At 43.6% G+C, this 18256-nt stretch overlaps 1 protein-coding gene across 1 annotated transcript in view; it reads right to left on the bottom strand.

Moving 5' to 3' along the window:
- The window catches only part of LOC135196934 (ribosome biogenesis protein NOP53-like), a 113819-nt gene that overhangs the window by 47742 nt on the left and 47821 nt on the right, over positions 1–18256 (bottom strand). Inside the window, exon 4 of the mRNA XM_064223774.1 lies at positions 6353–6546. Within this exon, the coding sequence (XP_064079844.1) occupies positions 6353–6546 (194 nt within the window). The remainder of the gene's footprint in view (positions 1–6352; positions 6547–18256) is intronic.

Below are 18256 nucleotides of genomic sequence, written 5' to 3'. Positions count from 1 at the left end.
CTGCATGCCTCAAGAGTTTCAGCGAGGGTAGGGACCTATGACTGACAAACCCTTCTGGATCATGTCAATGGGGGCTAGCCCGCTTACACGACAGAGCCTTCTCGGATCGTGCCAATGGGGGCTGACCCACTTACATGGCAGAGCCTTACCTGTATCATATCAATGGGGACTAGCCCTCTTACATGACAGAGCTTTAGGTTTCTCTTTACTGGAAGGAGCCTGGCACCTGGATGGCGCCTGGCTGGCTTCTAGAGCCTGGCTGGCTCCTAGAGCCTGGCTGGCTCCTAGAGCCTGCCTGGCTCCTAGAGCCTGCCTGGCTCCTAGAGCCTGGCTGGCTCCTAGAGCCTGCCTGGCTCCTAGAGCTGGCTGGCTCCTAGAGCCTGGCTGGCTCCTAGAGCCTGGCTGGCTCCTAGAGCCTGGCTGGCTCCTAGAGCCTGGTTGGCTCCTAGAGCCTGGCTGGCTCCTAGAGCCTGGCTGGCTCCTAGAGCCTGGCTGGCACCTCGTGCCTGGCTTGGCTCCTCCACACTTGCTGGAGCTTCGAGCTTGGAAGAGTCTCTAGGCTGTCTGACGATGTCCACATCGGACACTCTTATATCTGTCCGATTTGTTCGCCTCTGGCGCATTTGCGCAAGGTTGGAGGCCCGCTCCTTCTCAGTATCCGACCATGACAGAGTTCCGTGGAACTGTCCGCCTCTGGCGTTTTTTCGCCTGTATTGGCATTTGGCGCTTGGCTGGCGCTACATGTCCGAGAGTCCTGAACAACCACATAGTTTATCAGGAGACTGGAGAAGGGTGGAAGAAATTCTTCCCCTTTGAGCTTTTGGCCCCTGGCCAGGGAGGTGATTTTAGTCAGCTACACCCAGTAGACGACAGGATATCTAACAACACGAGAGAGAAGAGTCTTCCTCCGAGGAGGATCCTTCGTGAACACTTCTTTTGCTAACGAGATCTCTTCTTACATGTTGATGAGGTTCCTCGTTGCAGAATCTTCCTATCCTTGCCCGAAGGAAGGGAAGGAGTCTGGAAGTCGAAGGAGAGACTGAGCTGAAATTGGGCGGAACCCTGATTTCTAGCTCTTATTGTATCCTTCTGAATACCTTCTGAGAAGCATTTTGAGCCCTCATCGCACCCGGAAGACTCTGTAGGCAAACGTTTAAACCATATCTTCTTCTGTAGATGAAAATGTAAGTACCCTGCCTGGGCAACTAACTTCTCTCTGAAAGCGTTGCGTCAGGAATAGAGGGATTTATTTCTTTTGCCCGACATACTATGCTCGGCAAGAACCCATTGCCGAGTCTCCATTGAATCTGATGCGAGATTCCAATGCACAAAAAATTCACTTGTCTTCTTGGTCGTTTAGGGCTAAGAGAAACAAAGAATTCCTTCATAAACTTCCTCAAAGAAGTCAGATGAGGAGCAGTTCCATTTTGTCGGAACACGGAATCTGTGGCCACAAAAAAAAAATCCCATTCGAAGTACATGATATCCTACTCTTGTCGTATTGCGGTATCGTATAAGATCCCGAAGATCTTAATCCTCTGTTATCTCTAATTCCTTTGTAGAGACAGAGTATGGCCTTTAACTGCGTTCTTTGATAGCAGATATACATAGGTGATTCTTCCCTCTGAAAGTGAAGAAAAAACCTCGCTATGTGGTTCACAGAGGTATCGGAAGAGGACAGTTTCCTCATTCCCTAACACGATCTGCAGCAATTCTATGTCTTAGCCATGACTATTGTCATTTACCTTGAAAAAACCTCTCATTCATGTCCACTTCTGGTCAGTCTGCACGCGGACAGACTCAGAGTGGAGAGGTTTTATAGGTCTATTTATAATAGATTCTGATAGAATATCCAGATACTCTTGGAAAAGCCTTACGAAACATTGGCTGTGAGAAGAACGTGACTTCTGTGAATCCAACCTCTCTAAGGCCAAAATGAGGCATACATCCTCTCTTCCTTTGACGCCCAATTATCTTAATATCTGTTAAGAATTTATAACTAGGGGAAAAAGGCTAAAGTTTATTCCCCTTCTTTAAATTTAAAGATGTCTTATATTGCTACCTCTCTTGGTTCGAGGAAAAAGAAGCAGTCTAAAGGAAGCCTGTTCGTCTTCTACCTTACAGAGATCTATGAAGAAGACTTTCCGCAGGTTTCTCAACTCTTTTTCAATAAATGTTAGACATACGTTAACAGTTATTATCTTCGATCGAGAAGGTTCTCACGGACATGCAAAATCTTGCATCGAACCTCTTAAGGATCGTTACGTTCCGTGTCTGTTCCCAATAGGTTCTCTTTTGTTAACGCGAACCGGGCGAAAAAAGAGATTCTCGATGCTCTTTGCGATATGAGAGTCGTGGAATTGGCCTAAGTGATTAAAATAAATCATTTCATCATTCCTTGTAAGCGACCCCTTTTCGATTAAATGGGTAACGAAATCAGGAACGAATCTTGCCGTTACCGAGCCTGCTGTCCGAGAGGCTACTGGACTCTTAGGTTAATAACTCGCTAAAACGAGAAAATATCTTGGATGGTGCTTCTGGCACAATTTGCGCCAGCCTGGCGTCTTCCTTCTAGTTCTTTTTAGGTTATGTCGCCATAACATCTATGCCTTTATGGTACCCGACATCCTTCACATGTTAATTCCGTCCTTGTGGGAAAAAACTTTTATATACGTAGTATAGTCCATTCAGGGAAACAACTCCTGCCACTAAGAGAATGTTTCCCATCCGACTCACCCAACTTCTCTTGAGCAATATCCGAATTTAAAAAGGTTGTGTGCGTTTCTCGAAAGGATGAGAGAATTATATATATCGCGCGCTGCCGTATTAGAATCCTTTATAATACTGTCACATTGTGGTAAACAGCATTAATCTAGGAAACCTTTGTAAGGATACTAGGAATTCTGTAGTTAACATCGGAATGTGCATAAGACTTGACCATACCGTAGTCTTCAAGTGAATTCTCTACTACATTCATCTTCTCACTAAGCATGTACTCTAATAAGCCATGCTTTCGTAGCATGAGAGCATTATACAATATAGAGTTTCGCTGCGTTAGAATCCTTTAAAAATGTTACCTATCGGTAAACAGCATTGAAATGTAATATCTTTCTTATTGAAAGCTTCTTAGCAAAAGGCAGACAATATTTTATTTATGTTTGCTTAACTATCCCCTCAATCCGAGGCTAAAACCACGATTGTAGGGGTAGAGACACGGTTATTCATTCCATCCCGCAGGAGAGAGACAATGTTACGACCACTCATGACCGACACCTACATGATACTGCGTTGGTGTCTAAGCGATAGCAGTCTCGTTAGCCGACTGGCCTTACTCTTCCAGAGTTGCCAGCTACTCCATTTAATAAAGGAATCTTATAACATTATTATCGAACTTCAGGAAGTTCTTATAATGCATATCTAAGCGAAACAAGACTTCGATAAATCTAGAAGCTAAGTAGGTGTTGTCTTAACAATCCCTTTAAGCGTAGTCCTTCCTAGGAAATTCCTGGAAGGATACTGGTAATTGAGTTGCTCAGCAAAGAAGTAACTACGTATGTGCTTATGATTTGCCGTATCGTATTCTCATACAGCAGATACTCTACTACCTTCTTTCCCTGCCGAGGCAGATAGAGAAAGGATATTCTGGCGCCTGGATCCTTGCACCTAGCGCCTGGAATGTTCCGCACGCTAGAAAGGAGACTCGCTCCTGGAACGTTCCGCTTGCGTGGAAGGTCCCGTGCGCCCTGACAGTTCCGAGCGCCTACTAGACCCCTTTTAGAAAGAGCCTCTTGCCCGAAACGTTCAATGGAAGGATCGTTCTGATTGCCACTCTACTGTAAGGCTGGCCTTGCTCTAGCCGTCTGTTTTTCTGGCGCAATTTGCGCCAGGCTGGCGCTTCGTCTCTTTGAAGGCGCCTTGCGCCAAGAAAATTTTCTAGAACGCGGCTCGCGTTTGGTTGTAGGAACGCGGCTCGCGCTAGTCTGTTAGCTGGAACGCGCCTCGCTGCTGGCTATAGGAACGTACCTCACGCTAGCTTGCTGGAACGCGGCTTCCTGGCAGCGGCTGGCTCTTGCTCAGTGTTCTCTTAGTTTTTCAGACGCGCTAGATCACTCCAAACATACATTCTTCGACTTTTCGGATGTAAGATGAAGAGACGCACTTTTTTAAGGATGCCTTATCAATGGCTATCCTTGGCAGTCTGGGACGTTCTACAGAACCTGCCGAGGGGACGCCTGACCGGTGGGGGTTTCTCCCTAACCTTCCTGCGGCTGTCGACTTTCCTCCTCCACTGGGTCTGGGAGTTTGGAAGAGGTCTAGGCCTGGAAGCGCTACGGAAGCGATCAGACGCACCTCCACTGCACTGGGAAGCTATATTCACTTCTTACCTTTTTAGAGCTCGCCTTTTGAGCTCCATCCATTTATCTTCAAATTTGCATATGAATTTGTAGATTCTGTGGAGTAAGAAGGTGATGAGGATGCAACAACTACTAGAAATTGTCAATACTCTAAACTGTCGTTAGTACGAGAGCTCTTAAAGCTTCTAAAGGAAGGCGTATCTAGTTATATGCTTTCTGACTTCCTAAAGTAGGAAGTTAGATCTTATATTTCCTTCATCAAGTTCTAACACTTATACACGTATTAGTGAAAAAAAAAAAAAATCAATATTTCCCTTATTGCAAAATATAAGTGTCTACCGAAAAATTCGGTAGTTTCACGTAATATATTCTTCGAAATTTCGAAGCCAAATTCATTAAAAACAAAAAGTTAATAAAAGCGTATGCCAAACCAAAGACCCAGTACTTCCCTGCAAAAGACAGCCCAGAAGGTCGATGGCGATGAAAAAACGAAAATCAAGTCAGGAGGTAGCAACAACGTATGTTGACACTACCGCGACAGAGAAAATCTGGTTCTAGAACGGTAATCGTTCCTATTCCTGCCACCCAGCGGCAGGGGCGGTAGATCACCTGACCTACCTGCAGCGTGTGCCGCGAAATTCGAATTTCTGTCGGGGGACGACGGAGTCTATAGCTAAGTATATATCTGCTGGGTAAGTTCCATGTACATAAAATTTAAAGCAAAATGAGAAAACTGTAACTAAACCACTTTTTTTATATGTCTTAATCATCAAATCTAAAAACAACTACAAATTCAGTCTTTAGAGAAGCGACATTCTCACTTTCATACAAACATTTTTACAGCTATCATGACATTTCAGTTTAACTCAGCTGAGCAAGTAACTTATTTCTTAAAGCCATAAGAATTTGTTCCCCAGATTTTCTTAATAAAGAACTTGAAACAATCAGAAATCAACATATCTTATTAAAATACCCCAAGCACATATAGAAAAAGCCATACATAAAGCAAAGAACATTTTTTACAAACCCACAGAAAACAAAGAAAAGGAAAAATCTGAAAACAAAATCATAATAATCCCCCACGTGGATAACTTACGAGAGTTCACACAAACATTAGGCCACCCTAACCCTTTCGTCTTCATTTCTCCATATACACTGGGGAAATCCTTAATTAAATTTCAGCAGAAACCAGTTTCTAAAGACACAGGAGTCTATGAAATCCCCTGTAGGGATTGTGATGTCATACTATGGATTCACAGGAAAATCTATCTCGGAAAGATTAACTCAACATAAGCGCTCAGTAAGATATGGACAACACAGTTCAGCAATTTTCCATCATAAATAACACAAACCATACCATGGATTGGAACTCCATGGTAGCTGTCAATACAAATGTCAGATGGTAGAATCTTCACTGATAAAACAACAAGTTAATAGGATTAACCTTTCCAATAGAGCTTGGGAGTCTGACCATACAGACAATATCTTCCTTACGGCAATGACGAAGCGGATTAAAACAATTGACAGAACCAACGTCAGTTTAGCGGTGACCCCAGGCATCACCTATTCCTTTCCAGTCACAACATGCATGGTCTTGCTTGCTTACTTCAATTCAGGGCAAAACAGTACAGACATGACCATATTTGCGAACATTCAAGTTACGAACAAAGTGATTGTAAATTAAAAGAATGTTTAATAAGAAACAACTGTATTCTATAAAATACAGTATATGTGCAGTGTACATTACTGCACCATGTTTTAAGATGAAAAAAAAAAAAACCTACAGTACTGTACTAACTTTATATCATACTACACTAAAATAGGCGAGAAAACCAACTTTACAAACAATTCAAGATACGAACGGCTGTTCGGAACGCAACTTGTTCGTATGTAGGAGTTTGTACTACTGTAATTTATTAATGGAACTGAAAACATACAACATTCAAATCTGATCTATAACTGCTAACATTTAATGTATGGTAAAGTATTATACTTACTATCTGCGGTCCAGTTATCAGAATTCCAGTCTAGTAACATCCCTTTGCCTATTTTCATTCGTCTACGTTTCTTAGGAAGTTCTAAGTGTTTCACTCTCATTGCTTCTCTGGCGGCTAAATTTTTTCTCTTAGCCCGGACCTCAGACTTACTCTGCTGTTGTTTGAGCGCAGCATTTTGTTTATCTTTTCTTGTCCTGAAAAATGAAAAAAAAGAAACTTTCAAGGTAATATTTATTTAAATACTTAACTCTTTATTATGATAGCTGCACTGTCCCCATGTCAGGTGGAAAGATAAGGTTTAGTTTAGTTGGAACTGTTTATGACCAATTTTGGATGAATCACTGGTTTGAGTGTCTATTGTATTCAATTCAGTGTTTTTTATATTCACATGAATGGGGAGGTTGGGGATACAAAATTTTTATTCTTTAAATGAATCTCACTCCTCTAGTATCATGATAGCTGATTCTCACATAGAAAAATGTTGGAAAAGGATGAGGATAAATAATAATAAACCCAAGAAAACAACAAAATTCCAACAAGAATAAGACTTTTAACTAATAATTGTTATCCATCCTGAAAAATGAAAAAAACAGAAACTTTCAAGGTAATATTTATTTAAATACTTAACTCTTTATTATGATAGCTGTTCTGTAGTCCCCCATGTCAGGTGGGAGGATAAAGTATAGTTTAGTTTGAACTGTTTATGACCAATTTTGGATGAAACACTGGTTTGTGTCTATTGTATTCCTTTCTGTGTTTTCTATATCCACATGAATGGGGAAGTTGGGCATACAGAATTTTTATTCTATAAATGAATCTCACTTCTCTAGTATCATGATAGCTGATTCTCACATAGAACTAATTCATTAGACTTCTGAATGATGCTGGAAGCACCTTGTAAAGGATATCACTTTCACTCATAAAAGTAAGACAAAAGGTCTTGTGCTGGGGCCCGCAAATCAACAACAGTAAGTGAATGAAGATCCTTAACCCTTATAGCCCAGGCTACATATACATTAAAAATACACAGAGACCAGGCAAACTTTAAGGTCAGCCAATTTAAAAACAAAAAACACATCATTGGAAAGAGGAAGATATGTAATATATCCACACGGCTTACGAAATATTGAAAAAGATAAGAACTACATACAGCAACAGTCTCTGGGATGGGAAGGTGCACTACCTTTTACAGAGGTATACTCTTCTACTTTACTTTGTAAAATTCCAATTACTGCCGCCCAACAACAGCAGTTATGACTTGGACCATCAATGGATGGTCTCTTGGCTGAGAGCTACAAGATTCGCTTAACAGCAGCATAATATGCAGCAAATGTGCCTCGCTTTCGAACTTCTCAGTTTCAGCGGTGGCGGATCTACAAATCTTTCATTGGGGCAATTAGGATTCACACAGACACACCGCTTGTCGGCGACATTCCGTTCTCGTCTGGGTGCTTATAGGCGAAAACTGCCATTAACTGAAACTCTGCGATTTGTGGCACTTATGGCACCAATAACAGGTTAATTGCACTCTTTTAGGTATGTTATGGTGTCATATCAGGCGCCAATAACCGGAACTCAGCACATTATCGCACCAGAAATCTCTGAACTTAATCCGTTCCAGAACTGTTCGAAGTACGATTTGTTCGAAATATAAAACAAAAATCCCCATAAGAAATAAAGGGAATCAGGATAATTCGTTCCAGCCTACCTAAAAAGTCACCCTTTTCATATTTTTTCTATTATTAATGTGTTCAAAAGTTAAATTAAGAATGTAAAGTAATGAAATAGTATGTTATATGAAGTAAAATTTTCTCAATTTTATTTTTTCTATGTACGATTTACAAACTGTTTGGTAAAAATAGTGCCAGCCGGCTGGGGGATGGAGGGAGGAGAGACGGGAACCCTAGCAAACCGAATTGGTTGCAGTATGCAATGGTTGATAAAATCAATTTTATTCACATATCAGGTACAAAGATAATCAAAGGAGTCGATAGTATGTGTGTCCTGATTGTGTCAGACAGAGAGAGAGAGAGAGAGAGAGAGAGAGAGAGAGAGAGAGAGAGAGAGAGAGAGAGAGTAATCAGTGTGTTTACACTTGGATCTTAAGTGCACGTTAGAGATTAATTATGCCACAATACATTAACTTACCGTTGGCAAACGGCACTTTTAAAACATACGTGGATTTTGCAAACAAATAAGTTATAAATAAAAAATGCAAGAAAAGGAAAAAGATAAAATAACTTTTCACAAGGAAGCTATTTAAAAACAATTGAAGGCATGCAGAAGCTGAAAGCGGCGCCAGTTTGTTTATCACACAGCTGAGTTACTTTTACAGTAGTAAAATATTGTAACAAGCATTTGTCACTAGATTGGTATTTTACCGTAACAAAAATAAAAGTGATTTAGGCAAATGTGAGTGTAAGTGAAAGAAATGGGCGAATAATCATCCCAGATCAGCTGATAAGTCAGTGGGAAGCAGAGCCGTTCTTCTCTCTCTCTCTCTCTCTCTCTCTCTCTCTCTCTCTCTCTCTCTCTCTCTCTCTCTCTCTCTCTCTCTCTCTCTCTCTCTCTGTGCATCTCTTCACTCCACAACAATACCACGACACACGATAACTTAAAATCATTCATTTATTATTCCTCACAAATATAAACGCTCCCTCCCTCTACCTCAAGTTAGCTGTGTATCACCGCAATGACAAATGATTTTGATAATCATTTATGCTAGATTTTATTGCAAGATGCTTTCTTTCACTTACTATTTTGTTAATATTGTTCAACTAGACCGTCTGACTCAGCGCACAACACTGGCTCAATTAAGACTTTTTTCTTTGTTTCTGTATTGCATTTGATTGTTTTCATACTTTATGATTAAGTTAAATTCATTGGGAAATTCCCTTTTTGTGAACTGTTATTGCTTTTACATACACATAGTAATATTTTAACTCTCTTCAACTTCTCTCCTCAACATATCGATTCTCCCTCGTTCAGTCTCAAGTCAGCTGGGTGTGACGTCATCGCGGTTACATACGATCTTATACATCTTTTATGCTAAATGTTATATTTAATGCTTTATACTTTTATTTATTGTCAAATATTGTTATTATACTATATATTGTAAGTTTTAAAAAAATTTAATACAGTTTAAGTTATAAGACCCAGTAGGCCGTCGAATACAAGTATAAACTGCATTTCTGGGCTCAGCTCGTGTCGGCCTATGAAAGAATCCTTAATATCATTCTTTCTAGGTAAAATTAATCTAAAATTACCAGAGAAAAACAAAATTAAGAAAATGTCAGTAAAACTGACTCGCTCACTCTATAAAAGAAGTGTCGGTATGAGAATAGGGGCGAGTGGGATCACTACCACGAGTCATTCACCATTTAGACCTTCCAATCTAAAATCCCCACCAGAGAGAGCCGATACGAAAGGGTGATGCTGCCGCTACTACTACTACTACTGACGCCACGGACAGCAGCGCCCCTAGCGGTCATCCTTAATCTTTAGACTTACACGTTGTGCGCATTTTTCTCTCGTGCCGTGTTTTCTTGGGATTTATCCACTTTTATTCATCATGGAACGTGCTGCCATCGCATCGGCTAAGTTAAGTGCCTCATAAGTAGTATTTTACCGTATTTTAGTCTTCCAGGGACCAGTATTTTCCTTCTAATAGGTCATATACGGTCTCCCGGCTGACTCGTGGTGGCGCCATGCCGCCTCATGTTAAGAATTCCCGGTCTCCCATACTGGGACTTCTTATACTTATGGGCTTACTATATCACGTACATCGTTTATTACATCGTTTTTATAGCTAGGACAGCCCTTTTACCATTTCTCTTAGTTTGGTATTTAGGGCTATTCTGTGTTTCTGGCCCAGCATCCAGGCTCTTGCTCTTCATCGGCTATCGCTGGCTCCGAGTAGTCAACTGTTCCTCGGAACAGTTTGCCTCCTCCTGGGCTTCTTTTTCTTTTCTAAAAGTGTCCCTTTTTCCCCTCTTTTACGATGTATTATTAGTTTTATTTAGGGTATTAGGCTAGCCTAGGTGCATGTCCCATGTGTTGGTACAGTCTGGTTCACGTGGCCCTTCCACGGTTGTGTTGCTATCGCGGCTTAGGCCACTTGCGGTCACGTGTTCCATAGCACCTTACCCTGCCCCTTCCCCTCCCTACCAGGTATAGGGACTTTCTGGGGGACTCCTTGGTTACCATGACAACCACAGTAGCCTTCCTCCCTCTTTCTCTGAGGAGGCCAGGAGCTCCCTCCCAGCTGGGGTATAGGGCGACCACTTGTCTCGGGTACGGGGTCACCGAGCGGGTAGTTGTAGGGACGGGGAGGGTTAAGCCACCCCCCCCTCTCTCTCTCCCGCCGCGTTACGCCGGGAACCCCCCCCTATTGCTCAGTCCCACCCTTCCCCTACTGTAACGAACGGAGCCTCCGCTGCAGCCGGGGCCCCTTTGGTTATAGTTCGTCTGGCTCCGCCAGCGGGCGGGGTGGTCACTACTAGTGGTCTGTTGCTTGCCTACTATATCCTCCCTTTTTCCCGCTACCGGAGGAGAGCTTGCTTCTTACCCGGGCACTCTTCTAGTAGACGGGGAAAAGATTTATATATACATTTCGTTATAAATATAAGGATGTACCCTAATTTTATGGTGAATTTTAGTATTAACTAACTTTGTGTGTACCATCTCCGTCGTTCTCCGTCGTGGTTTCATGGCTCACCACCACACCTGGTTGGATATTTTCTCCTGTCTCCGGCGTAGCCTTAGACAACTCCAACCGCCTAGTTACCACACGTATTATGGCGGGGCTCTGGTTTAATCTAACTTTCACGCTCCGGCATGCAGCGGAGCAATTGTTAGGCTGTAAGTGTTCTCCTGATACTTATGTATCTTTCCACTTACAGGCTACCAAATGTCAGGTCCTGGGGTGTAACGCGACGCTTTACGACCCCTGCGCCCACGATGAGTGCAGGACTCACGCCCCGTGTGCCACGACCCACAACGCTATGATCGTCTGGCACCCAGAAGCCTGCACCATTTGCTATGACCTTGTCAGTCAGCTGGTGGGGGGGTAAGTCGACTTTTAGACTTCTTGATCGTATCACTAATAACCACATTAGTCATAAGCTTGTTAAACCCCGTCCCCGCCGCTCGAAGCTTCATTTCGCCTTCTCTTTCAGGCTGCCGCCGTGAAGGAAGTCGCCTTAGCAACCCTGAAGGCTTGGGTGGGCGGCTTCGGGAAGAACGCCGCCAAGGGCCAGCCGTACATCTTAGATAAGAAGCTGGCCGTTCAGATCTTCCCCGGCGGCAAGTCAACAGGTTACGTTGACCCCATCTCGGCAGCCCCTCTCATCGCTTCCATACAACAAGAGGTGCAGCAGTCGTTCGGGTCCGCGGCCACGCAGGAGCCGGTCCCAGACGTCGCAACTTTGGACCTGAACATTGAACCTATGGCGGTAGCGGCGGAGGATTTGTTTGGTTGAGGTAGGTGTGTCGGGCAGCAAGGTCTTTTCCTTGGGCGCTCCTGGATCTTCTCCTGTCCCTTCTACTGCTTCTTTCCAAGGCTTTACGGGATCTGAGATCCCTACCCGCTCTCTCTGTACCCCCAAAGGTGAAGGGACAGAGAGAACAGAAGACCCTCCACAAGACGACTTCTAAGAAATCGTCGTCGTCTTCTTCAGCAAAGAAGTCTTCGACTTCCTATGCTGACGCGGTGAAGGCAAAGCCGAGCTCTTCATACTCTAAGAGCTCTAGAAGCAAGGCTTCTAAGGAGAAGGCTCGCGCTCCAGCCGAGCCAACGCCTTCTCCGGCCTCCACCGCATCCACTCCGGCAACGCCGGTTGGAGTAGCGGGACCGAGCTCCTTTGATCCCACTGCCTTCTAAGCAGTGGTGATGCAAACAGGGAGTGGGAGAGATGGTCGGCTCGCAGGTCTCCGCCCTCGGAACCAGGTTTGAACAGATGTTTGCGCAGCTGTCAAACACCCTCAGTCAGTCGGGCCAATCCATCCAAGATCTCTCTAACAGAGTTAGAGAGAATGAGGACCGAGTAGCTGGGCTTTCTCAGGCTCCTCAACCAATCTCCCCAGTAGCAGGTACTGGCATTCTTCAGCTACCTCCATATGAGTCCCTACCAGCCTTCTCCATGGATAACCCATGGAGAGTGGCCGCTTACGCTCCATTCAAGGACGGCATGATCTCTGTCCCGGAGTGTGGAACTCGAAGGATTGAGGACTTCGAGTTTTATCCTCCGGGATTAACTCAGCCTTTCATTGGATATGCTAGGCTGACTGTGGCGGCCCTCACTAGAGAGGACAAGATTCCCCGAGAAAAACGTGCTGTATAGAAAACCGTGCCTCTAGTAGGGAGCACGCACAGCGTGCTCCCAGTCCTCCAGGAGGACTGGGATGGTACCAACACTAAGCTCCAGGCTTTCAAGAGTCCTTTCACTATTTTTGCGACGGAGGAGGAGGCTTCTCTTCCGTTCGCTACAAAAATAGTGGAAGCGACTCTTCAGGCAGTCCTCAAGGATGAGCCCATGCCACAGCTGAGGGAAGCTGACTCTACTTCTCGCTCCTTTCCAGCCTTTGGAGAATTATGGGTGAGAACTTGCCTGCCACGTTCACGATTGGTAAGCTTAAGCCAGACTGTGCAATGGACCAGTTTGGCGAGAAGCTTCCAAGGCTGCCTGATACTTTGATTCAGGCAGAGTTCGATGCTCGAACTAGGTTTGGGAGGTCCCTCAACTCCTTGATCATCACGGAAATGGCGGCACTGTCTTATGGCACAGAACCGCTATTCAAGATTCTGGCCAAGTCTCAGCTCCAAAACAGTTCAGACGGATGCTTTCGACTTCTTCCAAGCTAGGAGGAAACTGCCGAAGCACGTTCTGCAGGAGTGCACTATTAGGCACGAACCTAATAGACTCCTGGCTTCCAGCATGTGGGGGGCGGACCTCTTCCCAGAGTCCGCTGTGAAGAGGTGCACCACGAGGCTGCTAGGCTCAACCAGAGCCTTAGGCTAGGTGGGGCATCTCTCTAAGAGGAAGCAAGAATCCGCCCCTGCTGCTGGTAAGAAACTCAAGAAGTCTGGTAGAAGGTTCCAGCTTTACCAGAAACATCAGCAGCAACAGCAGTTTGTCCAGGCCGTCCCAGTTACCCAACAGGGACAACCATCAACTTCGAAACAGGCCCAACCCATCCTCCTGTTGTCCCCTCAGTCGCAACCCTCAACCTCCTACGCAGTCTCGCCGCCTCAACTCTATGTATGAAGGTCAGGCTTACCCAGCCTTTAATAGGCTTTTGAGAGGTAGCAGGGCGAGAGGCCACTTTCGCCAGCGTGGCACAGGGAGAGCGGCAAGGGGAAGGCAATTCAGAGGCGCGGAGGTCAACCCACCCAACAACAGTGAGGCTCCCCAGGTAGGAGGGAGGCTGTTGTCTTCCGTCACAGGTGGGGTTCAGCAAATGGGCACAGAAGCATCGTGTCCAAGGGATTGGGTTGGAGTTGGATCAAAGATCCCCCTCCAATCAAATCATTTTATCAGGAACCATCAAAGGAATTGACAGATTACGCGGAGGAACTCCTTCAGAAAGGAGCTATTGCGAGAGTCAAGCATCTAAAATTTCAAGGTCACTTATTCAGCGTGCCAAAGAAAGGCTCAACAAAAAGAAGGGTAATCTTAGACTTGTCAAAGCTAAACTCTTTCATTCGTTGCGACAAGTTCAAAATGCTTACCATCTCGCAGTAAGGACCTTACTTCCTGTGCCGTCACATGCTCCCATCGATCTTACAGACGCATACTATCATATCCCTATAGCCAGGCACTTCCGCCCATTCCTAGGCTTCAAACTAGGAAATCAGACGTTCTCATTCAAAGTGATGCCCTTTCGTCTGAATGTAGCCCCCCAGGGTATTCACGAAAATAGCAGAAGTGGTAGTTCAACAGTTGAGAACTCAAGGGATAATGGTAGCAGCATACCTCGACGATTGGTTGATCTGGGCACCAACGGTCGAGGAATGTCTCAAGCCACAAAAAAGGTAGTTCAATTTCTGGAACATTCTGGGGTTCCAGATAAACAAGACAAAATCCAGACTTACTCCAGAGTCTCGTTTTCAGTGGCTAGGAATCCAATGGGATTTGTCTTCCCACAATCTGTCAATTCCGGTGGTCAAAAGGAAAGAAATAGCCAAGTCTGTGAAACAATTTCTCAAATGCAAACAAACATCAAGGAGAAACCAGGAAAGAATCCTAGGTTCTCTTCAGTTTGCCTCAGTGACAGACATCCTCCTGAAAGCAAGGCTGAAAAGATATAAACCGATTTGGCGATCGAGAGCAAACGCCAAAATCTCGAGACAAGTTGTCAGTAATTCCACAGATCCTTCGCAATCAGCTCCGTCCATGGACAAAAGTGAAGAACCTGGCCAAACTAGTACCCCTTCAATATCCCCTTCCAGTGTTAACCATTCACACGGATGCCTCCTTCTGTCCGGGTGGGGGGATATTCCCAATTCAAGCAAGTTCAGGGGACTTGGTCAGTTCAGTTCCGCCAGCTTCACATAAAACGTCTTAGAAGCAATGGCAGTATTTTTCTTACCTGAAGAGACTTCTTCCCCCGAAAAAGTCTCATCTAAGACCTAGTTTTGGACAGTGCAGTGGTAGTTCATTGCATCAACAGAGGAGGGTCCAAATCCAAACATGTGAATCATGTCATGATAGCCATCTTTGCCCTAGCAGACAAACACAAATGGCATCTGTCCGCCACTCACATCCTGGCGGGGTAAGAAATGTGATAGCAGACGCTTTGTCCCGGTCGGTCCCTCTGGAATCAGAATGGTCCTGGACGACAGGTCATTCCAGTGGATATGCCGGAGAGTCCCAGGTCTCCAAGTGGATCTCTTCGCCTCACAAGCGAACCACAAGCTCCTTGCTATGTGGCCCCCAACCTGGACCCTCTGGCTTATGCCACGGACGCCCTGTCGTTAGATTGGAATCAGTGGAGAAAAATTTATGTTTTTCCTCCAGTGAATCTTCTTTTGAAAGTCTTGAGCAAGCTGAGGACTTTCAAGGGACTAGTAGCTCTGATTGCTCCAGACTGGCCCAAGAGCAACTGGTATCCTCTGCTCCTGGAATTGGGTCTCCGACCTCAACGGATTCCCAATCCCAAGCTGTCACAATCAGTACAAATGAGGACTGTGTTTCGCTTCCTCAGGAATTCTTCAGACCCTAACTTTATGGACTTCATGAAGTTGCGGCTAACAAAGATGCTAACATTGATCCACAAAACATCCTCTCCTAGAATCAGATAAGAGAGAGTCAACTATTAGACAATATGACTCAGCTGTTAAAAAATTAGCATCCTTCCTGAAAGAATCAAACACTACAACCATGACAGTTAACTTAGCATATCCTTTTTCAGATCCTTGTTTGAAAAAAGTTTAGCAGCTAGCACTATTACTACTCATAAATCGGCTTTGAGGAAGATCTTTCAGTTGGGTTTCCAGATAGACCTAACAGAATCTTACTTTACGTCTATTCCTAAAGCCTGTGCTAGACTTGAGACCTTCTCAAAGGCCTACTGCAGTCTCATGGTTCTTAAATGATGTCCTCAAACTAGCCTCAGATACTGACAAACTCGTCTTGTACATTCATAATGCTTCTTAGAAAGACGTTATTCTTATTAAGCCTAGCTTCAGGAGCTAGAATTTCAGAACTGTCGGCTCTATCCAGAGATGCGGGTCATGTGGAATTCCTCCCTCTAGGAGAAGTTCTACTTGCGCCGGATCGTAGTTTTTTGGCTAAAAATGAGGATCCTCTTGCAAGGTGGGCTCCTTGGAAAGTCATCCCACTTCCGCAAGATCCTTCTCTCTGCCCAGTATCAACTTTAAGAGCCTTTCTATCTCGCACATCCTCAAGATCCTCAGGTTCTCTCCTTATGAGAGGAAAAGGTGGTACTTTATCAGTAAAAGGAATTAGACAACAGATCCTTTACTTCATTAAACAAGCCAATCCTGATTCCATTTCCAAAGCAACATGACATCAGAGGAGTAGCCACCTCAATTAATTACTTTCAACATATGAACTTTGAGGATCTTAAAAGTATACTGGATGGAAATCTCCCGACAGTCTTTAAACGTCACTACCTAAAGTCCTTGGAATCTTTTAAATTTTCTGCAGTAGCAGCGGGAAACATTGTTTCTCCTGATACTGTATAGTAGTCGTAGTATAGATCCAGGTCTCCTTTCTACCTACCCTCGTCCAACATGCCTCACCCTATTGCCATGCTACTCGGATACTCTAGCCTTAGCCCGCTGAGATCATATGGTGGCCCATTGTCCCTTTTTTTTTTTTGCTAGGGACATCCACACTATGTACTTATAATGTACTTCAGTGTTCCTACCCTTATTTTTATGCTAGGGTAGGACACAATGTGTTTTGTATATTATGTAAATATCTTACTTAAGTGAATCTATTTTGTTATTTTGCATTGCATTACTGGATATTACTATGTTTGATATAAGTTAATTTAAGTACTTTATATTGTTTGCTTTCTTTATCATGTCATTGTTAGGATAAGTTAGCTTTAAGTACTTTGTTTGTATACTTGTAATGTCCTGATTCTTATATTATATACCTCTTTTTTTACAACTGATTTTCATTTGTCCTTATTCCCATCTTGTCTGTTTCTCTGGTACTCTTTTCTAGGCCGACACGAGCTGAGCCCAGAAAGGGATTTTGACGTAGGAAAAATCTATTTCTGGTGACTGGCTCGTGTCGCCCTATGAAACCCACCCTGTCTTTGTTTACCCACCCTGCAGGACAAGATGTTCATAGATTAAGGATGACCGCTAGGGGCGCTGCTGTCCGTGGCGTCAGTAGTAGTAGTAGTAGTAGCGGCAGCATCACCCTTTCGTATCAGCTCTCTCTGGTGGGGATTTTAGATTGGAAGGTCTAAATGGTGAATGACTCGTGGTAGTGATCCCACTACTCGCCCCTATTCTCATTACCGAAACACTTCTTTTATAGAGTGAGCGAGTCAGTTTTACTGACATTTTCTTAATTTTGTTTTTTTTTTTTGTTTCTCTGGTAAAATTTTAGATTTAATTTTACCTAGAAAGAATGATTTAAGGATTCTTTTCATAGGGCGACACGAGCCAATCACCCAGAAATAGATTTTTCCTACGTCAAAATCCCTTAATCAGTCAGTTCAAGGTACGGAGATTTGTTCGACAAAAGATACAAAATTTTCTCAAAAATTTTGTTCGAAAAACAGAAAGTTTGACATAAGAAACGTTCGACAAACGAGATACCACTGTGTGTGTGTGTGTGTATACAGGCGGTCCCCGGGTTACGACAGGTCCAGCTTACGACGTTCCGAGGTTACGATGCTTTTTCTTAAATATTCATTGAAAAATCCGCCCTGGGTTACGACGCTGTCGAGGTTACGACGCTGACGCTTCCGACGCTCGAGTTTTACAACGCTTTTAAAAAACACATATTATGATAAGATAAGAATCCTTTATAGTTTAGCACAGTTTCTCTCTCTCTCTCTCTCTCTTTGTATTTTCCAACAAAAATAATCACTATAAATTTTTTCTCTCTCTCTCTCTCTCTTATATAACTACAAAGATGTATGTTTTTTAGTATTGATAAATAAATGATTTACTATTTTCAAATATTAATATTAATTTATACAGCAATAATATCAATTCCATTAAAGAAAATACCATAGTGAATTAGTAAGATTTTTTGCTTATATTTTAAAAAATTATCGGAGAATGAAAGGAAATCCCAGTCTTCTCTGTGAAGAAATCCCAGTCTTCTCTGTAACCTTTCCAGTACTAAAACTGTCAGATATATACTATCATGTTCTGTGACAGCAAAAGGGGGAAGAGCTGCAGTGTTGCAATCA

Source organism: Macrobrachium nipponense, chromosome 18, assembly GCF_015104395.2.
Source record: "Macrobrachium nipponense isolate FS-2020 chromosome 18, ASM1510439v2, whole genome shotgun sequence".
In the NCBI taxonomy this organism is placed as follows: domain Eukaryota; kingdom Metazoa; phylum Arthropoda; class Malacostraca; order Decapoda; family Palaemonidae; genus Macrobrachium; species Macrobrachium nipponense.
The sequence above is the reverse complement of the archived record's forward strand: the minus strand, read 5'-3'. Positions and strand labels throughout refer to the sequence as shown.